At 38.7% G+C, this 17,070-nt stretch overlaps 1 protein-coding gene across 3 annotated transcripts in view; it reads right to left on the bottom strand.

Moving 5' to 3' along the window:
* The window catches only part of Ugp2 (UDP-glucose pyrophosphorylase 2), a 54,843-nt gene that overhangs the window by 29,057 nt on the left and 8,716 nt on the right, over positions 1–17,070 (bottom strand). For 2 of the 3 annotated variants that reach the window (XM_028777245.1, XM_028777242.1), the window contains exons 2-3: positions 11,233–11,360; positions 10,330–10,437 (exon numbers count right to left, since the gene is read on the bottom strand). In XM_028777245.1, the coding sequence (XP_028633078.1) occupies positions 10,330–10,437; positions 11,233–11,346 (222 nt within the window). In that variant the 5' untranslated portion in view covers positions 11,347–11,360. Of the gene's footprint in view, positions 1–10,329; positions 10,438–11,232; positions 11,361–11,634; positions 11,714–17,070 lie in introns of those variants that run through there. The other variant, XM_028777250.1, reaches the window with a different exon arrangement.

Genomic DNA, 17,070 nt, shown 5'->3' with positions numbered 1-17,070 from the left:
ACACACACACACACACACACACACACACACACACACACACACACACACACTCCTGAAAATCTGTTGGGAGCACAAAGGTCCTTGCCCTCACAAATGAGCACTAACGAAATGTTAACACTGCTAAACACCTGGATTATCTTTCCAAAGGGAGAGGCATATAACCTGTTTTTCCACCAAGAAGGCTGGGGATGGAGGAAGTTAGTAACTTGGTGATTTATGCTATCTGTAGGGCCAGGACATACCAGGCTCCCATAAACAAGACCCAAAGGAACCCAAATGATTTCTACACTATCTATATGACCAAGACCATATCAGAGCCTCCCATGGGCCTTAAGATAATACATGTAGCTTATCTCAACAGTCCATCTTCATGGAAGTGACAAGTACTTTGAGAAGAGTTTCAATGCAATTTTGCTTCCTTGTGCACAGGGAATGTGTTACTCCAGCAAACTTTTTCTCCAAACTGTACTGTACTTAAATATGCTTACAATAAACTGCTAAAGGTTAGACTTTAAAAGTTTGAACCAACATAGGCTGTGTTAAATTGGACTTCCTCTTTGCCTCACACAGGTTGTTACCCTGTTGGTCTTGGCATTTGCAGAGACCTCCCACAACCAGGGTCCAACATGGGGCATGACCCTCAGAGAAGGTTAAGGAAAGTCTTCTTTAAATAGAAATAGGAGGTAGGATACTAGGCCTCTTACCCAAAGAGTATCGAGCATATAGGTAAGCAAGTGGAAAATTAATAACAATAACAAAAACAGAAGAAAGGAAAAAAAATCTCTGCTGTAAGTATCTTGGTGGAGTAGGTGGAATAGACTCCATAGCCTCTCTGGCTTCCCAGCTGCCCAGTAGTCACTTACTGCTACAGCATGCTCGAGGATTCTTTGACTGGAACTCAGAGCCCCCAGTGTCTGATGCATCACCTGAGAATGGCAGGTGGAGCTAAGCCTATGTGGCAAGAGCTTAGTTTTTTGCTTATTTTTTGTTTGTTTCTTCATTTTCCCCCACAGCAGAAATAACTCAATATAGCTTGATCAATGGCCCCTTTTGGAAGAAAAAATTAAAACAAGCTCAATGGGAACAATTACAACTAAGGCATAAAGCACTTAAGTCTGATGCTGATTAAATTTTCCGTAGTACAAGTCATTAGGTATATGGATGACGTTCTCCTCTGCTGTTCATCTTATCAATACTTACGTGAATGCTTAACTTTCATGATAAGCTAAAGAGCAAAATTTTAAATTTGGGACCATGTCAATTGAGTATGTTTTTATCTGCCCATCACTACTGAGGATTTGGCTCTACTATTTAAGTTGCTTTCTGGAGACCCTCATTTAAATTCTATAAGAAATTTAACACATGAAACAGGACAAATGTCAGTCAGAACAAGGTCAAAACAATGATGAAGAATGCCTTGGGGAACTGTGAGAAAGGCTCCAAGAAAAAGGCAGAGGGCCTCTTACCTCAGGTACTTTTTGTTCCCTGGATTGTTCTTGAACGTGATTCTGAGCCTCCTGTGACAAACATTTGTACTCCACTTATGTCTACTCTTGTTGGATGTCAGATCATAGCTACAGAACCCAACCTGGTCAGCATACCCTGAATATGGATTTGGCCTTCTGCCTTGCTTCTATGCCATCCTAGATATAATCTATAGTATGTGCCAAGCAATTGTGTTTAAATTGGTCTCTCCTGAGAAAGTTCTGGGAAAGGACTGCTCTGTTAATATTTAGTATGTGCTTACTGACCTTTATGTACATGTTTTTCTAAACTCAAGCAACCTTTCTCGGATTGTTGTTTTGTTAAATTTGAGTATAAAAGTATACTGCAACTGAAGTACAATTGTCTACAGCATTCGACTATGGTTCGTCCTGTTTTTTCAGGTCCTCAGATCACAGGTCCAGCAAACAAGATCTGTACAGGTCAGCTGATAAGCCAATAGGCAAGTTATTAGCTTATTAAATAATGCTGGTAATAAACTGATAGCACACAGAATTAATACCTTATGCCCTTATCAGTTACTTATCCTTCCTTTCTCCTTATCACCTACTGGAATTATGTGTCAACAAGGTATTATAAAAATGTATATGCGTATGCAGTGGTGGCACGTATCTTTAATCTCAACGCTTGGGAGGCAGAAGCAGGCAGATTTCTGAGTTCGAGGCCAGCCTGGTCTACAGAGTGACTTCCAGGACAGCCAGGACTACACAGAGAAACCCTGTCTCAAAACCCCACTCCCACCTCGCAAAAACAAAATGTATGTACGTCATAATTCTCCATCACAAACTGTAACTTATTTGCAAGAAATTAAAGACTTGATAATGGTGGGAAGGCCATGTCTTAAACAACTTATTGGTAAAGAGCCTTCAGAAATCAATGTGCTACTAAAGAAAATTCAGGTTGATTAATTGTTCCGCACCGTTAATAACTGGCAGGTTGCATTAGCATGTTACTTGGGATCTATAGATAATCATTATTCAGCAGATCCCCCTTTAAAACTTTTTTCTTTTGAAAATACCTTATGGGTATTATCTAAAATTATATCAAAAATCCTATAGAGATTGCTTTTAATGCTTTTACAGATGGCTCTTCAAAACAACAACGAACATGTTTTATGTACAAATGCCACATTCTCCACAAAAACCCTGTAAACTTCCTTGTACAGCTCAGCAGTCTGAACTTGCTACAGTCAGCCTTTATTAGATCTTTCTCAGCCACTGAATATTTTAAGTGTTATAGTAACTTATACTGCCTCAATTTTAACTGCTCAACTGTGCAAATATAGCAAAAAACAGGAGCTACAGACAAGAATCACATGTCTCTATTTTTCAATGAAACTTTACTTACAAACCACAGCAATATTCGAAACTATGTACAAAAACAGATGCAAGCCTGCAAGATCGCTTGGCAGGTAGAGGTGCTTGCACACAGGCCCAACAACTTGGGTTTGACCTCCTGATCCCACAAGGTGGCAGGAGAGAGCTGTCCTGTAACAAAGGTCATGGCATGTGCACACATGCACTCACATATATACATAATAACACACACATACTCACACACAAACTATACAAAACTACCAAAGAGCCTTTGGGTGACAGCACTTGGGGGTTTTTGTTTTGTTTTTTAGGCATACAAACTTGATGTTAGATTGACACTGACAATGTCAATTCTAAGTGGTGGGTTCCCCATAATTAATTTCTATTTGGCCAAAACAATAAATATTACCTGCTTTAAAAAATGAAAAGTATGCTTATTATGCAGAAATTATTTTGAAAGAAAATTGTCTCTTATCACCTCTAAAACCAAAGAAGAAGGATAGAGGAGGTCAAATACAGAATCAGGTAAAAGAATATTAATGAACGAACTATTTCCAAAAGCTAGTAACAAAATTACACAAAGTGCATACAATTTTTGCTTCTGCAATCCAAAACCCTTGACGTCACAGTGTGTGGGATACACGTGCATATCAAGACCAGGGATTTTTTTTTGAGGAATTTTTTTTTTTTTTTTAGTTTTTCAAGACAGGGTTTCTCTGTGTAGCCCTGGCTGTCCTGGAACTAACACGGTAGACCAGGCTGGCCTCGAACTCAGAAATCCGCCTGCCTCTGCCTCCCAAGTGCTGGGATTAAAGGCATGCGCCACCACTGCCCGGCCTTGAGGAATATTTTTAAGTGGTAACTTATACACACAATGACAAAAGACCACACAAAATGCATCTCTTATTTTCTTTTCTATGTGTTCTTTACTCAAATTAACTATTCATCTTCATTAAAAATTCTGACTCACTACATGACAGCCTTCTGAAAGGAGGATTCGTATGGGTGGCACACATTCGTATGGGTGGGAGCTGCAAACATCCCAGGATGGGTCTGATTTACTTCTTTCTCCATCCTCCAACCCTTTAACAACTCCCACTCTATATCACAACCTTTCAAAGTACACAAAGACTTCTCCACTAGCAACACAGATCCTTGAACCTTAAAATACAATGAAAATTACAGATACATGTGCTTTCCTTCCTTTCTTCAAACGGTTAAATTCATCTTGGATGTAAAGAGTTAAGAAATGAGAAAATTGGGCTGGTAAGATGGTTCAGTGGTTAGGAGCACTGACGGCTTTTCCAGAGGTCCTGAGTTCAATTCCCAGCAACAACATGATGGCTCACAACCATCTGTAATGGGATCGTATGCCCTCTTCTGGTGTGTCTGAAGACTAGAGTACTCATATAAATAAAAATAAATACATCCTTTAAAAAATGCTCTGTTTGGGTTCCTTCTGGTCTGGGCCCGAGCATTGAGCAGATCTCAGGCAACAGCTCTGCACCCAAACTCATAAAATCCAGAGGAAGCAGGCCTCTCAGAAGCTCTAACCTGGGCAGTATCTTAGGTAAGGAAACAGCAACATTTGCCCCAAACAGGGAGTAACTGGGACCCACTGGGACCCAGGAATTGACTCCTGGCCCTGAGCACTGGTTCCTTCCGGTCTGCACCAGAGCACTGAGCAGATCTTAGACCCCAGTTCTAGCCCCAGTAGTAACACTCACCCCACACAGTTCTGAAACAACCTAGATAATAGGAAAGACAGGCTCCAGTCAGAGACAGGGCAGGTAGCACTAAGGAGATCCAGATGGCAAAAGGCAAGCACAAGAACATAAGCATCAGCAACCCAGGGTACTTGGCATCATTAGAACCTAGTTCTCCCACACTAGAAAGTCCTGAATTCCCCATATCACCAGGAAAGCAAGATTCAGATTTAAAATCACTTCTAATGATGATGATAGAGGACTTTAAGAAGGACATAAATAACACTCTCAAAGAATTTGAGGAGAACACAGGTAAACAGGTAGAAGCCCTTAAAGAGGAAACACAAAAATCCCTTAAAGAATTAAGAGAATACAACCAAGCAAGTGAAGGAATTGAACAAAACCATTCAGGACATAAAAATGGAAGTAGAAACAATAAAGAAATCACAAAGGGAGACTACCCTGGAGATAGAAAACCTAGGAAAGAAATCAGGAGTCATAGATGCAAGCAGCACCAACAGAATACAAGAGATAGAAGAGGGAATCTCAGGTGTAGAAGATACCATAGAAAATATTGACACAATTGTCAAAGAAAATGCAAAATACAAAAAGTTCTTAACACAAAACATCCAGGAAATCCAGGACACAATGAGAAGACAAAACCTAAGGATAATAGGTATAGATAAGAGTGAAGATTCCCAACTTAAAGGGCCAATAAATATCTTCAACAAAATTATAAAAGAAAACTTCCCTAACCTAAAGAACGAGATGCCCATAAACATACAAGAAACCTACAGAATGCCAAATACACTAGACCAGAAAAGAAATACCTCCCATCACATAATAATCAAAACACCAAATGCACAAAACAAAGAAAGAATAGTAAATGCAGTAAGAGAAAAAGGCCAAGTAACATATAAAGGCAGACCTATCAGAATTACACCAGACTTCTCACCAGAGACTATAAAAGCCAGAAGATCCTGGACTGACATCATACAGACCCTAAGAGAACAAATGTCAGCCCAGGCTACTATACCCAGCAAAACTCTCAATTACTCTAGATGGAGAAACCAATATATTCCATGACAAAACCAAATTTAAACAATATCTTTCCACAAACCCAATATTACAAAGGATATTTATTAGTGGGAAAACTCCAATACAAGGAGGGAAATTATACCCTAGAAAGAGCAAGAAAGTAATCCTCTTCCAACAAATCCAAAAGAAGATAGCCACACCGAGATAATTCCACCTCTAATAAAAATAACAGGAAGCAACAATCACTGTTCTTAATATCTCTTAACATCAATGGACTCAGTTCCACAATAAAAAGACATAGGCTAATGGACTGGATATGTAAACAGAACCCAGCATTTTTCTGCATACAGGAAACCCACATCAGTGACAAAGACAGCCACTACCTTAGAGTAAAAGGCTGGAAAACAATTTTTCAAGCAAATGGTCCTAAGAAACAAGCTGGAATAGCCATTCTAAAACCTCCAGCCTGAGAACACAAAGGGAGGGACTCATGGCTCCACCTGTATAGGTAGTTGAGGGTGGCCTTGTCAGGCATCAGTGGAAGTGGAGGGCCTTGGTGCCTGAAAGTTTGGATTCCCTAGTGTTGGGGAATTTGAGAGCAGGAAGGCAGGAATGGGAGGATGGCGGGAGCACACCCTCATAGAAACTCCCAGAATTATATGGATTAGACATGACAGAGGCAGGCTGCCAGAAGACTAGATTACAGAATTCAAACAAAAAATTATCTTGATACTAAAATTTGTTTTGAGAATTGTATATTACAATACAATACACAGCCTTGGTGTATCTACTCATCAAGCAAGCTGAGCAGACCTGCTTGAACCCCTGATGTCCTGGAATTTCAGCCGGATGCAATGAAGACACAGACGTCAGAGGCTTATCAATTTATTCTTCCTCGTGCCCCTCTTCTAATATCTCAACACCCGTAATCAGCTTGAAGAAGTTAATGAAGAGTCGGAGTCCCTATTCCTGGGCTTGGGGACTGAGGTGGTTAATATTGGGCTGTCTTTCTAGGGGAAAGTAGTGGTTTCGTTGGAACAGAGAGGAATAGCTAGGATTTATTGCATAGCCATAACGTATTGGTAGAAATCTGTATAATTGTTATTAAGCTGAAGTTATAATTTCTTAAATGGTACAAAATTTACTTTGATTTCAAATTTAATGTTTTCATTGGTATGAGTTTCTTATTGATATAAAAGTGAGATTAGTACTGTTACTCTCACAGGCATTCTGCCTATATAACACATTTAGGAATACAAGGCTTAGACCCAGTCCTTCTTTAACTTTTTTAACTGATTTGAGATGGTTAGCCTGTGAGTTAAGGGCCTATAGCAAATTCATAGCTCTGAGTTTATTGTTAGGTTGTTTTCTATATTTTATTTAGAAATAGCTGAGAGGAGTTTACAGACAGCAGTCCAGATTGCCTTACATGGATAGTTGGTTTTCAAAACGTCAGAAGTCCACAGAATTGATGTTACAAACATTTCTGTATCAATGTTCATTTTGATTAGAGACCTATCTGCTCCTGACAGCTTTCTGTTTTGGATTCTAAGAAGAAACTGAACATCTTTGGAGTTACTCCAGTTGTGGTAAGACAGCCACTAGGCAAGAATTGCCTCTTTTCATCTAGAAACAAATTACTGTCCAGAAAAGGACACATTTGCAGAATAGTCAACTGATTATATCTGCCAAGACAGAGTAATCAGCCCTTAATAATTCTGCATCACTAGGTCTGTCAGATGATCCTGGGCCAGAAGGCTGAAGATCGGATGCTCCAACATTTTGTAGTATAGGGACTGTCCGGGTATTCAGCAGTCTCTGTAAATTGGCTAAGTTTTAGAAGCTATGCTTTGTGCTTCCCATAATTTCAGTTAATTCTGGACTTCTGACAGGGTTGAAGACTTACAGTCTCATAGCTAATCCCGGCTATTTACTTTGAGAGAAAAGATTTGAGAGGATAGTTTTCAGCTGACATTCATTCTAAAGCCAAGAAAAAAGCCAGGTTCAGAACTAAGTCTTTTAGTTAGGAGAGATGACAGAGGTTCTGGTTAGTCAACAAAATGTTGGACTAGGTATTATAGGCCTATCTTGTACCTTACTGATACAAATTGGTATAGTTATGCTCTAATTGTATTTTGAGAGAAAAGTTTTATTTTAACAGGAAGGGTGGTATGTAGGAGGAGCTAAGGTGGGAGGAGTAAGGAGAGGAAGAGGAGGAGTAAGGAGAGGAGGAGGAGAATGAGAGGAGGAGCTAGGAGATGGGGTGGGAGAGACATGGAGGCAGATGTTTGTGTGTCTCCGCCAGTCAAAAATAGTTGGTATGGCCGGGCTGTGGTGGCGCATGCCTTTAATCCCAGCACTTGGGAGGCAGAGGCAGGCGGATTTCTGAGTTCGAGGCCAGCCAGGTCTACAGAGTGAGTTCCAGGACAGCCAGGGCTACACAGAGAAACCCTGTCTCGAAAAACCAAAAAAAAAAAAAAAAAAAGTTGGTATATCTAAGTTGGGTATTGGGTTACACTTCTGATTGTATGGGCATCTTGTTATTGAGCATTACCAAACTTAGAAAGCCTCTGATTAACATTTAAAAATAAATAAATAAATAAATAATAAAAAAGAAAAAAGAGAAAATATGAAATAAGGCTAAAAAATATACTCTGGTTTAAAAAAATGAGAAAATCACATCTTTAGAACTAAATCTGTTACCGATTAGTTGAGAGTCTTTTTAAAAAACATATTTATTAGAATCTTTTTGATAAAGGTAGTACCTGTAAAACAGAATAAATGTAAATGTTTTCTACTTTTTGGCACAAAGAGAGGAGGTAAAGATGAGTTCTCAACATGTTGCCCGGTATGTTATAACTCAGCATCAAGTGACACTCTGGCTCACTGTGCACAGTAGCTGAGACTACAGGACAAACTGTACACCACTAGCTAATCCTGTCACTTAGCAAACTTCAGATTGACCTTTAGTTCTCCATTTAGTTAGAAACTGTGAAGGGTTGCTTCTAGAGCTGGCTCATCCTCAGTGTTAACCTACCAACTGATGCTTTAAAGCCCAGCATAGCACTGGAACCCACCTGCAGGGGCCAGGATCTGCACATGGGCAGCTGCTGCACAAAAGGGCTAATGCCTTGCCCTTAGCTAACATCAGGCTCTGTAGTAAGTGCCCAGAAAGCAGCACAGTTCTCAGGTCTGCTGCTGGAGCATACCACACAAAAATCAACTGAGGTTATTCAGTTAGAAATAATTCCAAGAAAAAAATTCTAAGAGTAACTAACTCTATCACTGTGTTAGGTTTGTTCCCAAATATTTTTAAAAATTGGATGAATGTACGTTTAGTTCATTTTTAAAGAACATACCTAGCTAGAAGAATTCTCTCATTTTCTTTGGCAAAGAAAATACTAATTTTGCTATTTAACTACAAAGAAATAAATCATAATAATTAATGTGCCAGGACAAGTAAAACAAAGACCAAAATTGGGGAGCCCCCCTTATAATTAACATTATAGACAAGAGAAATTTTTATAATTGTTTTTATTATATTTGTGTATTTGTGTGTGTGTGCGCGCACGTGCACACACACATTACACATGTGTAGAGGAAAGAAGGCAACATTTAGGATTCATTCTTTCCTTCTAACATGGGTTCTAAGGCCTGAACTCAGGTCTTTAGATCTACATGGCAAGCACTGGCCCCTCTCCTGATGAGTTACCTTCAGTGTTACTAATAAGATAATATACTCCAGACAACTAATGAGAGATTTTGTTTGTTTTCTTTCCTTTTTTTTAACAAACATGTAACTTATAAATTTTAAAAGTTAGGGACTTTTCTGCATGTGGGAATAAGAGTATTCCCAAACAGGAACTTATTCATGACCTTCTCATTAAGAAAAAAAAAACGTCTAATGTTGACTCCATTAGCTTAAACTGCTACAGATGGGGTGAGCAGACCTGAGCCCCAGCAAACTTTGGTACAACGGGACCAGACTTCAGTTAGTTTGCACTGAATCCTATTTTAAAATTGTTAATAAAGCAAGATTACAGACATAAGAAATGAACACCACACATGGCAAAAACATCAAGTCTATACAATGCTTCAAGTAAGATAATCTATTTTTACATATATCATCTTAACAACTTGTAGAGTACACAAAACACCTGGTATTGTTCTCATTTTACAAAAACCAAAGTAGTTGAGCTCAGATTTAAACACCTAATACTACCCTTTATCCCTCCTCAGTGGGGCTTTTTGCTAGTAGCCCATGTCAGGTGCAGGTATCGGGGCTGTGCCTCCATAACACACAGGACTTTTGATAGGTGAGGATCCCATACCATTTAAAGGAAATAGAATATGCAGAACTCCAGAAGCAGGGGAGGAGAAAACAAAAGGCATGCTAGGCTGGTTGGCATGGGCACACAGGGCTACAGAAATAGCCTGAAAGCATAGAGAGAGCTTTAAAGTCTGAGTAAGCACCTGAACAAGGTTTAAGGCAGTAAGAAATCTAACGGTCGGAAGAGAGAACAACATGAAATACTTGCAGTATGCTTTGTACCAAAGTAGACTGTATACTAATTACAACGTGTTAAAAATGGGACAGTGCTGCAGGGAGATCAGACTTTAAGTTGAAGGCCAGCTACCTCCACATCCAACACGAAGGACCACAGAGTGAAAGCAGTATGTTTGTTATATATGTCCTCACAACCCACCTACAACGTAAAACTAACATCCCAAATTACCTTGTTTCTTACACTTTACCTAAAACTTACCGAATCTTCTGGAGGTCTCTGGATTTTACCCCAGTCTACAGAAGGTCCCTTTTCTTGCAAAAATCTATGAAATAGCTTCCGAAATCCATCAAGATCTTTTTTAGTGTGCTATGAAAATAGAAGAAAATGTTTAATATATAGTAAAACTATATACAAGCTATTACTTTAAAAATACCTTTAAGTGAAATTCTTACACTATTAGACTATAGAGTAGGGCAAATTTTTAAGGCCTGTTTGAAACTGAAGTAGAAAAGTGAAGAGAAACTATATTTAAAGTAATCTTTTAACAAGCCAAACCCCTCCACTATCACCTTCTAGTCAGTTGTCATATACCCCAAACAATTTTAGTCCCTATGAATTTCAATATGCTCTTTATTCTATTCCAATATCCTTCACTAAATCTGAGTGCAAATAAACTGTCACCAAAAACAAACCAAAAAGGGAATAAAACAAAGCTAACCTCAAAACAGTAAGTACAAACTGAATTGAAAAAAAAAAAGGATAATGTGCTAACAGAAAAGTAAAGCTTCTCAATTTTGGAAAACTGATAGCTGTAGCACAGTTCTGCTAGAACTGCCTATGGGAAAAAGGCATAGAGAGTGCATGGATGGTAGACTAACTCCTTACAGATCCTACTAAACACGGTAACCATCTCTCTACCCAATGATATTGAAACACAAATTAAGTGTAATCCTGTCCATACTCTTTTAGGGATTTGGGAAATTTCCTCAGTTTAAAGAAAAAGAAGGTAGCTTTACTGTGAACAAATGTTAATGATCTGTGACTGTTCAACAATGTTAACTTCTGATGTTACATCCTGTGCTCATTTCAGGCTGGAGAATAACCACTGGCAGCAATTCTGCATGTTGACACACAAAGCAAAAGACACTATTGAATCCTTACCTCAAACTCTTGTGAGGTGGCTGTGGTAAGTATTTTTTCTAATTCTTTCTTCACAGATAATTCTAGTTCTTGGAGAATGACCTCTTGGAACTGAGAAGCACCATCTTGAGACATAGCTTTGCTAAGATCTTAGATAAAAAAATACAAAGTCACTGATTAAAATCTGTCAGCAACAAGGAAACTTACAAATTTTGTTATTTGCAGATTAGTCAAAGTTAAAAGGGACCAAAGTCTGAGGACTTGTTGGTCTTTGCTTTATAACAGGATTAAAGTATGCTAAACGAAGAGTGATGGCTATTCTTGGCTGTCAACTTGACAATATTCGGCTTAACTAAAACTCAAGAGGCTGGGTCCCTGTGAAAGATTTTGCTTTATTAGATTATTTGAAGTAGGAAAACCCACCTGTAATCTGGATCTCTGAGGTGGAGGATCCACCTTTATCTGTACGACATCTTCTACTGGAAGTCTATAAAAAGGACATGCTTTTTGCCTGCCTGCCCTCACTCTCATTGTCAAGTTCATTCATTCACTGCCATTAAGAGCCTACTTCTGTGGGATTCAAGAGTATACTGAAGACCAGCCGAGACATCCAGTTTCACGGACTGAACAACTACTAGATTCTTGAACTTGCCACTGGGATATAGCCATTATTGGACTAGCTAGACCACAGCCTGTAGGCCATTCTAATAAATCATATATGTATGATTTATTCAATATATATTCATTCTATCAGTTGTGTTCTTCTAGAGAATCCTAGTTCGGAAGCCTAAAAAAGACATCATTGAATAAGTGATAAAAAGATATCAGTGAATAAAAATCACTATGCTCTTTTTAAAAAAATCTATCTAAATAGATTAATATAAATAGAATTTATCTTTGTATTACAGTTACAGCCAGAGTTATCTGGAATGCTAGTAGCCCACATACAGGACTTAATGTGAAAGCCTATATAAGACCTGAACTATCTCTGTTTTAAAGACTAGTGTTTGTATTATTACTAATAATTATTATTATTTTTTAGTTTTTACTTTTCTGTTGGGTATTTTTTATTTTTCTGTTGGGTATTTATAATCAAATGTATATTTACATTTACAGAGCCCCAAATTAACTTTTTCTTTTTTCTTTTTAAAGCTAGGCAAGTGTTACTTGGGAGGAACCCTTAGTTCCTTTAGTTTTTCTTTATTATCTATGTTATCAGCTGGTAAGGGTAAAGGCCTTGCTGACTATGTGGTTTTCCTTGGAAGTATTGCAGACTTTTCTTTTGTGTTAACCCTCCTGTTTGTATACATAGTGTACAGTGGTTTTGAGTCCAGATGGGGCTTTAATCTAAATGCTACACAGTGGTTTTTCCATCAGAATTAAGTCACAAAAATATTGAAATGTTATTCCTTTGCAATGAGCATTTCTGTGCCATATAAGTCAACTTATGCCTCTTTCCTAAAAATCTGCAAGGAGGGGAGAAAAAGAGAAGGAAGGGGGATCAGAGAGACAGAAAAAGAGACAGACAGACAGAAACTGGGTTCAGAGAAGAGGATAGCTTAGATGAAAAGCTTTGTTTTTTTTTGTTTTAAATTGCCACTCAGGTTTAGTTCAGTCGTGGTGTGTGTGGTTAGTATATATGAAGACCTGTGTTCAATCCGGCCTACAACAAACAACCAACCAAAGAAATCCCACCACTACCACCATAACTTGCTGTATGTGGTGGTGTGCTTCTTTAACTCTGGCACTTGGGAAACAGACTGGTGGATCTCTGCGAGTTCCAGGCCAGGCTAGGTGATATAGTAAGAATCTGTCTCAATGACCCCTCCTGCCCCCAAACTGTCATTCAAGTTAAAAGTATAAATAGGCTGGGGCCTTTGGAACTAATCCTCAAGGGAAAATCTTTACTCACTTGGAGATGGGACTGTCTTTAGTAAATGAACAGGGAAAGTTGAAAGCAGTTTTGGTACGATGAACCAGAAAACAGATCATAATGGTAGAAATGTAAGAAACAAGCTGTTGGTTTGTTTGTTTGTTTTTTAAGGACTGACCTAAGTTTCCTCTGATTATGAAGAAAATACCTGAGAACAGAATCAATAAGCAGTAAGGACTGGGAACCTACATCCTGAGTTAGTCAGCAAAGATTAAGTTTCCCAACAAGGAAGGGTCAGGACCCACATGTTGCCTGAAAACCAGCAATAGGACACACTCACTGCTCAGTTCTAGGGTTACTTTTGGTGGTGAAAACCAAAGCCCACGACTTTACTGGGAATAGAGGTAGTAGCATGTTTTCACAATTCCAGAGATAACTCTAGTCAGATAGGACTAAATTTCCTGCCAAACAGGATTTTTGTTTCATTTCTGTTGCTGTTAAAACAGCTTAGCGAAAAGTGACCTTAAAGGGAGAACAAATTTATGTTAGTTTACAGTTCATTATGACAGAGAAATCAAGGAGAAAGAAACTTAAAGCAACTAGTCACATGCATCCACAATCAAACGCAAAGAGAAGAAATTCTACTATATTTATTTCTCACAACAGTTGTCAAATAATTTGAAAGAAAATTCTAAATACAGAGGAAGAAAAAGGCAAGCATTAAAAAACATATGAATTATTTTGTTCTGTGCCACAGGTCAGTTTAAACACAAATAACTATACAATGACTTTCTTAAATGATTTATTTATTTTTATTTCATGTGCACTGGAGCTTTGCCAGTGTGATGGTGTTGAGTCCCTGGAACTAAAGTTACAGACAGTTGTGAGCTATCATATGGTTGCTGGGAATTGAACCAGGTTCCTCTGGAAGAGTAACCATATTCTTAACAACTGAGCCATCTCTCAAGGTCCTACAGTGATTTTTAAACAACAACAACAAAAAATTGTCAACTCAGAAGTTATTTATAAACTGTTTTTTTTTTCTGGTTAGATATGATAGTCATATCCCTAAAAAACAGTGAATGAAACATTTACCTTATACTCTGGGCAAATGAGCTAAAACTCAGTGTAAATCCAAGTTTAAATATAACAGATTTATATTTAAACAGAGATTTATATTTATATTTAAACAGAGATTTAGCTAAATAAGGAAAATTATAAACAACACCTTTAAAGGCTCCCTGTCCAGAACAGCCTACCTATTCACTTACAAGGTTCAAGGTAAAATATTCAGAATCATGTCAGTCATTCTCCCTATTAAGGAAAGGCTGCCTGAAAGATCTTAGATTTCTGCCAACTTAGTAAGTCCAACCTTCAGACTTATGAATCCCAAACACAGTTTCGATTTTGAATTATAAAAAAATCTGTAATTTTTATTTCTCCCATTTCTTTGGTAAGCACTATATGCACAGAGAGAACAATTTTTATCCCTTCTATTCTGTTTACAAATAATAAGCTTCTACAAGGAAAGAACATGGTAACAAATTCATTACCCTCTTCTACCCCATTCAGCTGTCATTTTATTTCACTGGACAAAGCACTACTATAAAACTATATTTTTAATGATTAAGGAATAAGAATGGGCTTATACAAAAACAGCTGGGCATGGTGACATACACCTGAAACCCTAGCATTCAAAAGACTAGGCAGAAGGAGTAAACTTCGAAGCCAGCTTGAATTTCATAATGAGACCTTGTTTAAAGAGTCAATTAAAAGGGTGGAAGGGTGGCTGGTTCAACAAGAGAAGTAATCTTACATGCTTCAGCAAAAAACAGAAGGCACAGATCTAAAATCCATTTTTTTTCCTTGCCAATTAGTTACTTATTCACCCCAATTTTTTAAAGGAAGGTGTGGAATTTCTGGAAGGTGTAAGTACAAACTGCTGAACTTTTCTTGGGTTTAACATTCTCAAGTTACACTTCTGGCAATGGCAACTGGGTTTCTAAGAGAAGGTCAATTAAAGAATCCCTTGAATAATGCAAGATTTCCAACCTCATAAATGGTTTCCTCCCGATTCCTAGCAAACAAAATTGGTCCTCCATTACTTCACACAGAAAGTAAATTAGGAATCAAACAGTTCATAAGCATAGTCACAAGCCAAAGAGTTTTTAAAGATGCAAGCAAGCGATTACTCTCCCCTTCTACTTTCCTCACTCTGGATGAGGAACCTGAGGGTGAAATAGTGAGATGACTTCCCCAAGGTCACAGACCAGGTGGGTGCTGGGCCTATAAAGCAAACGTTTTTGCTCCTTACTGACATCCATTCCACCACAGTAAATCACCACATCCTGTCCACTTCCTCTAGTTTGACTTTCTTTAAATTTTGGAATAGAAATTCCTAAACATCGCTATCCTCCAAAGCCTATCTATCCAACTAACAGAATAACTGGGCTTACTAGAATTTACCAGAATTATCTGTTTGGTTTCACTATACTTGAACAAATGTCATACAGACCAAGTAATTGGCTTTTCTCAGCCCTACCTCCTGCTATAATCGAGTTCTTCCTTATTCACAAGAATAGAAATGTTACTATTGTAGAAGTTTAGCTCTCCAAGTGCAGGAGGAAGGAGTTAGGGAGTGGGGTAATAATGACATTACAGAACTTTCAGAAACCCAGAAAAAAAGGTGTAAAGCAGAAGGCACTGAATTTAGAAATTGCTTTTGTTTCTTAACTTGGCAACTAGAAGGTATACAAGATCCCCTTTCTCTGACATTCTAAATGGTGGTGCAAACTAACTTCAGATTCTGAAGCATAAAGCTAATCTCACAATGTAGAGGCCATGTAGTAGACACCAGGAAAACAGGAGCAACAAAAGGTGAAGAACCGTCCCTAGTCCACCTCACTACTGATTCCATCACTGATTGATCTTTTCTTTTTTTCCTTTGGACAGCATCTTTCTACATGGCTTTGGCTGTTCTGGAACTCACTCTGTAGACCAAGCAGGCCTAGAACTCAGAGATCTACCAGCCTCTGTCTCCCAAGTATTGAAATTAAAGGGATTAAAAACAGAATCGTAAAAATTCTAGCATGTCATCACCACTGGACAGAGCTATGAATGAAGTTCAAGTATATACTGATTAGACACACCAGCTCAAGCTAACCTTGTTCTGGACTATCGCACTGTCCTTCTGTAGGAGGAGCTAAGGTGGGAGGAGTAAGGAGAGAACGAGGAAAAGGAAGAGGAGGAGGGAGGTGAGGGGGGAGAGAGAGAGCTGTAGGAGGATTAAGAGCCAGGCAGGTACGGGGAGCAGTCCTGGGTAACAACTTATATTTAGGTTAGCTAATTGGGAAACACTTCTCTTTGTATGGGCATCTTGTTATTGAGCATTACCAAACATATACAGCCTCTGATTAATCTGTAAGCACTAGAGTCTCAGCTCCTACCAGGCCCGCGTGGAGGGTGGGATGGTCCGGACAAAGCCCAGCCCTGTGGAGACAGCGTGGAAGATTGGCAGAGCCATCTCCCACGTTGGCGTCTTGTGGGTGTCGGTGTCACTGTCCGAGCTGAGCACCCACTGCAGCTCCTGGCTGCAGGCCTAGGCTAGTTAGGAACATGGTGGCTGATTAAGAAAAGCCAGATTGGATGCAGCCTTTTTAAATATTTCTCTTGCAACATCCTTCAAACTCACTTGTGAAAAAGCTTCCTTAAAAAGCTCTTTCTTCCTGAGAAGCCCTTAGAAACCTAAGTGATTGCCCTAGTGATCTCGGGAGTGTTCATGGAACTTTGTTTATTGCCTTGCTTGTTCTGTGACTATGTGTTTATTGCCTTGCTTGTTCTTTGACTATTTGCATCTATTGTATTGCTAGTTCCTCAACCTAGAACTGACCTTAATACTTGCATGCAATTAAAATGGTATAAAAGCAAAAAGGAAGAGGGGGGATGGGATAGGGGGTTTCTAGAGAGGGGAAATGGGGAAAGGGGAT

This window comes from Grammomys surdaster, unplaced genomic scaffold (genome assembly GCF_004785775.1).
Source record: "Grammomys surdaster isolate TR1022 unplaced genomic scaffold, NIH_TR_1.0 67, whole genome shotgun sequence".
Classification (NCBI taxonomy): domain Eukaryota; kingdom Metazoa; phylum Chordata; class Mammalia; order Rodentia; family Muridae; genus Grammomys; species Grammomys surdaster.
The sequence above is the reverse complement of the archived record's forward strand: the minus strand, read 5'-3'. Positions and strand labels throughout refer to the sequence as shown.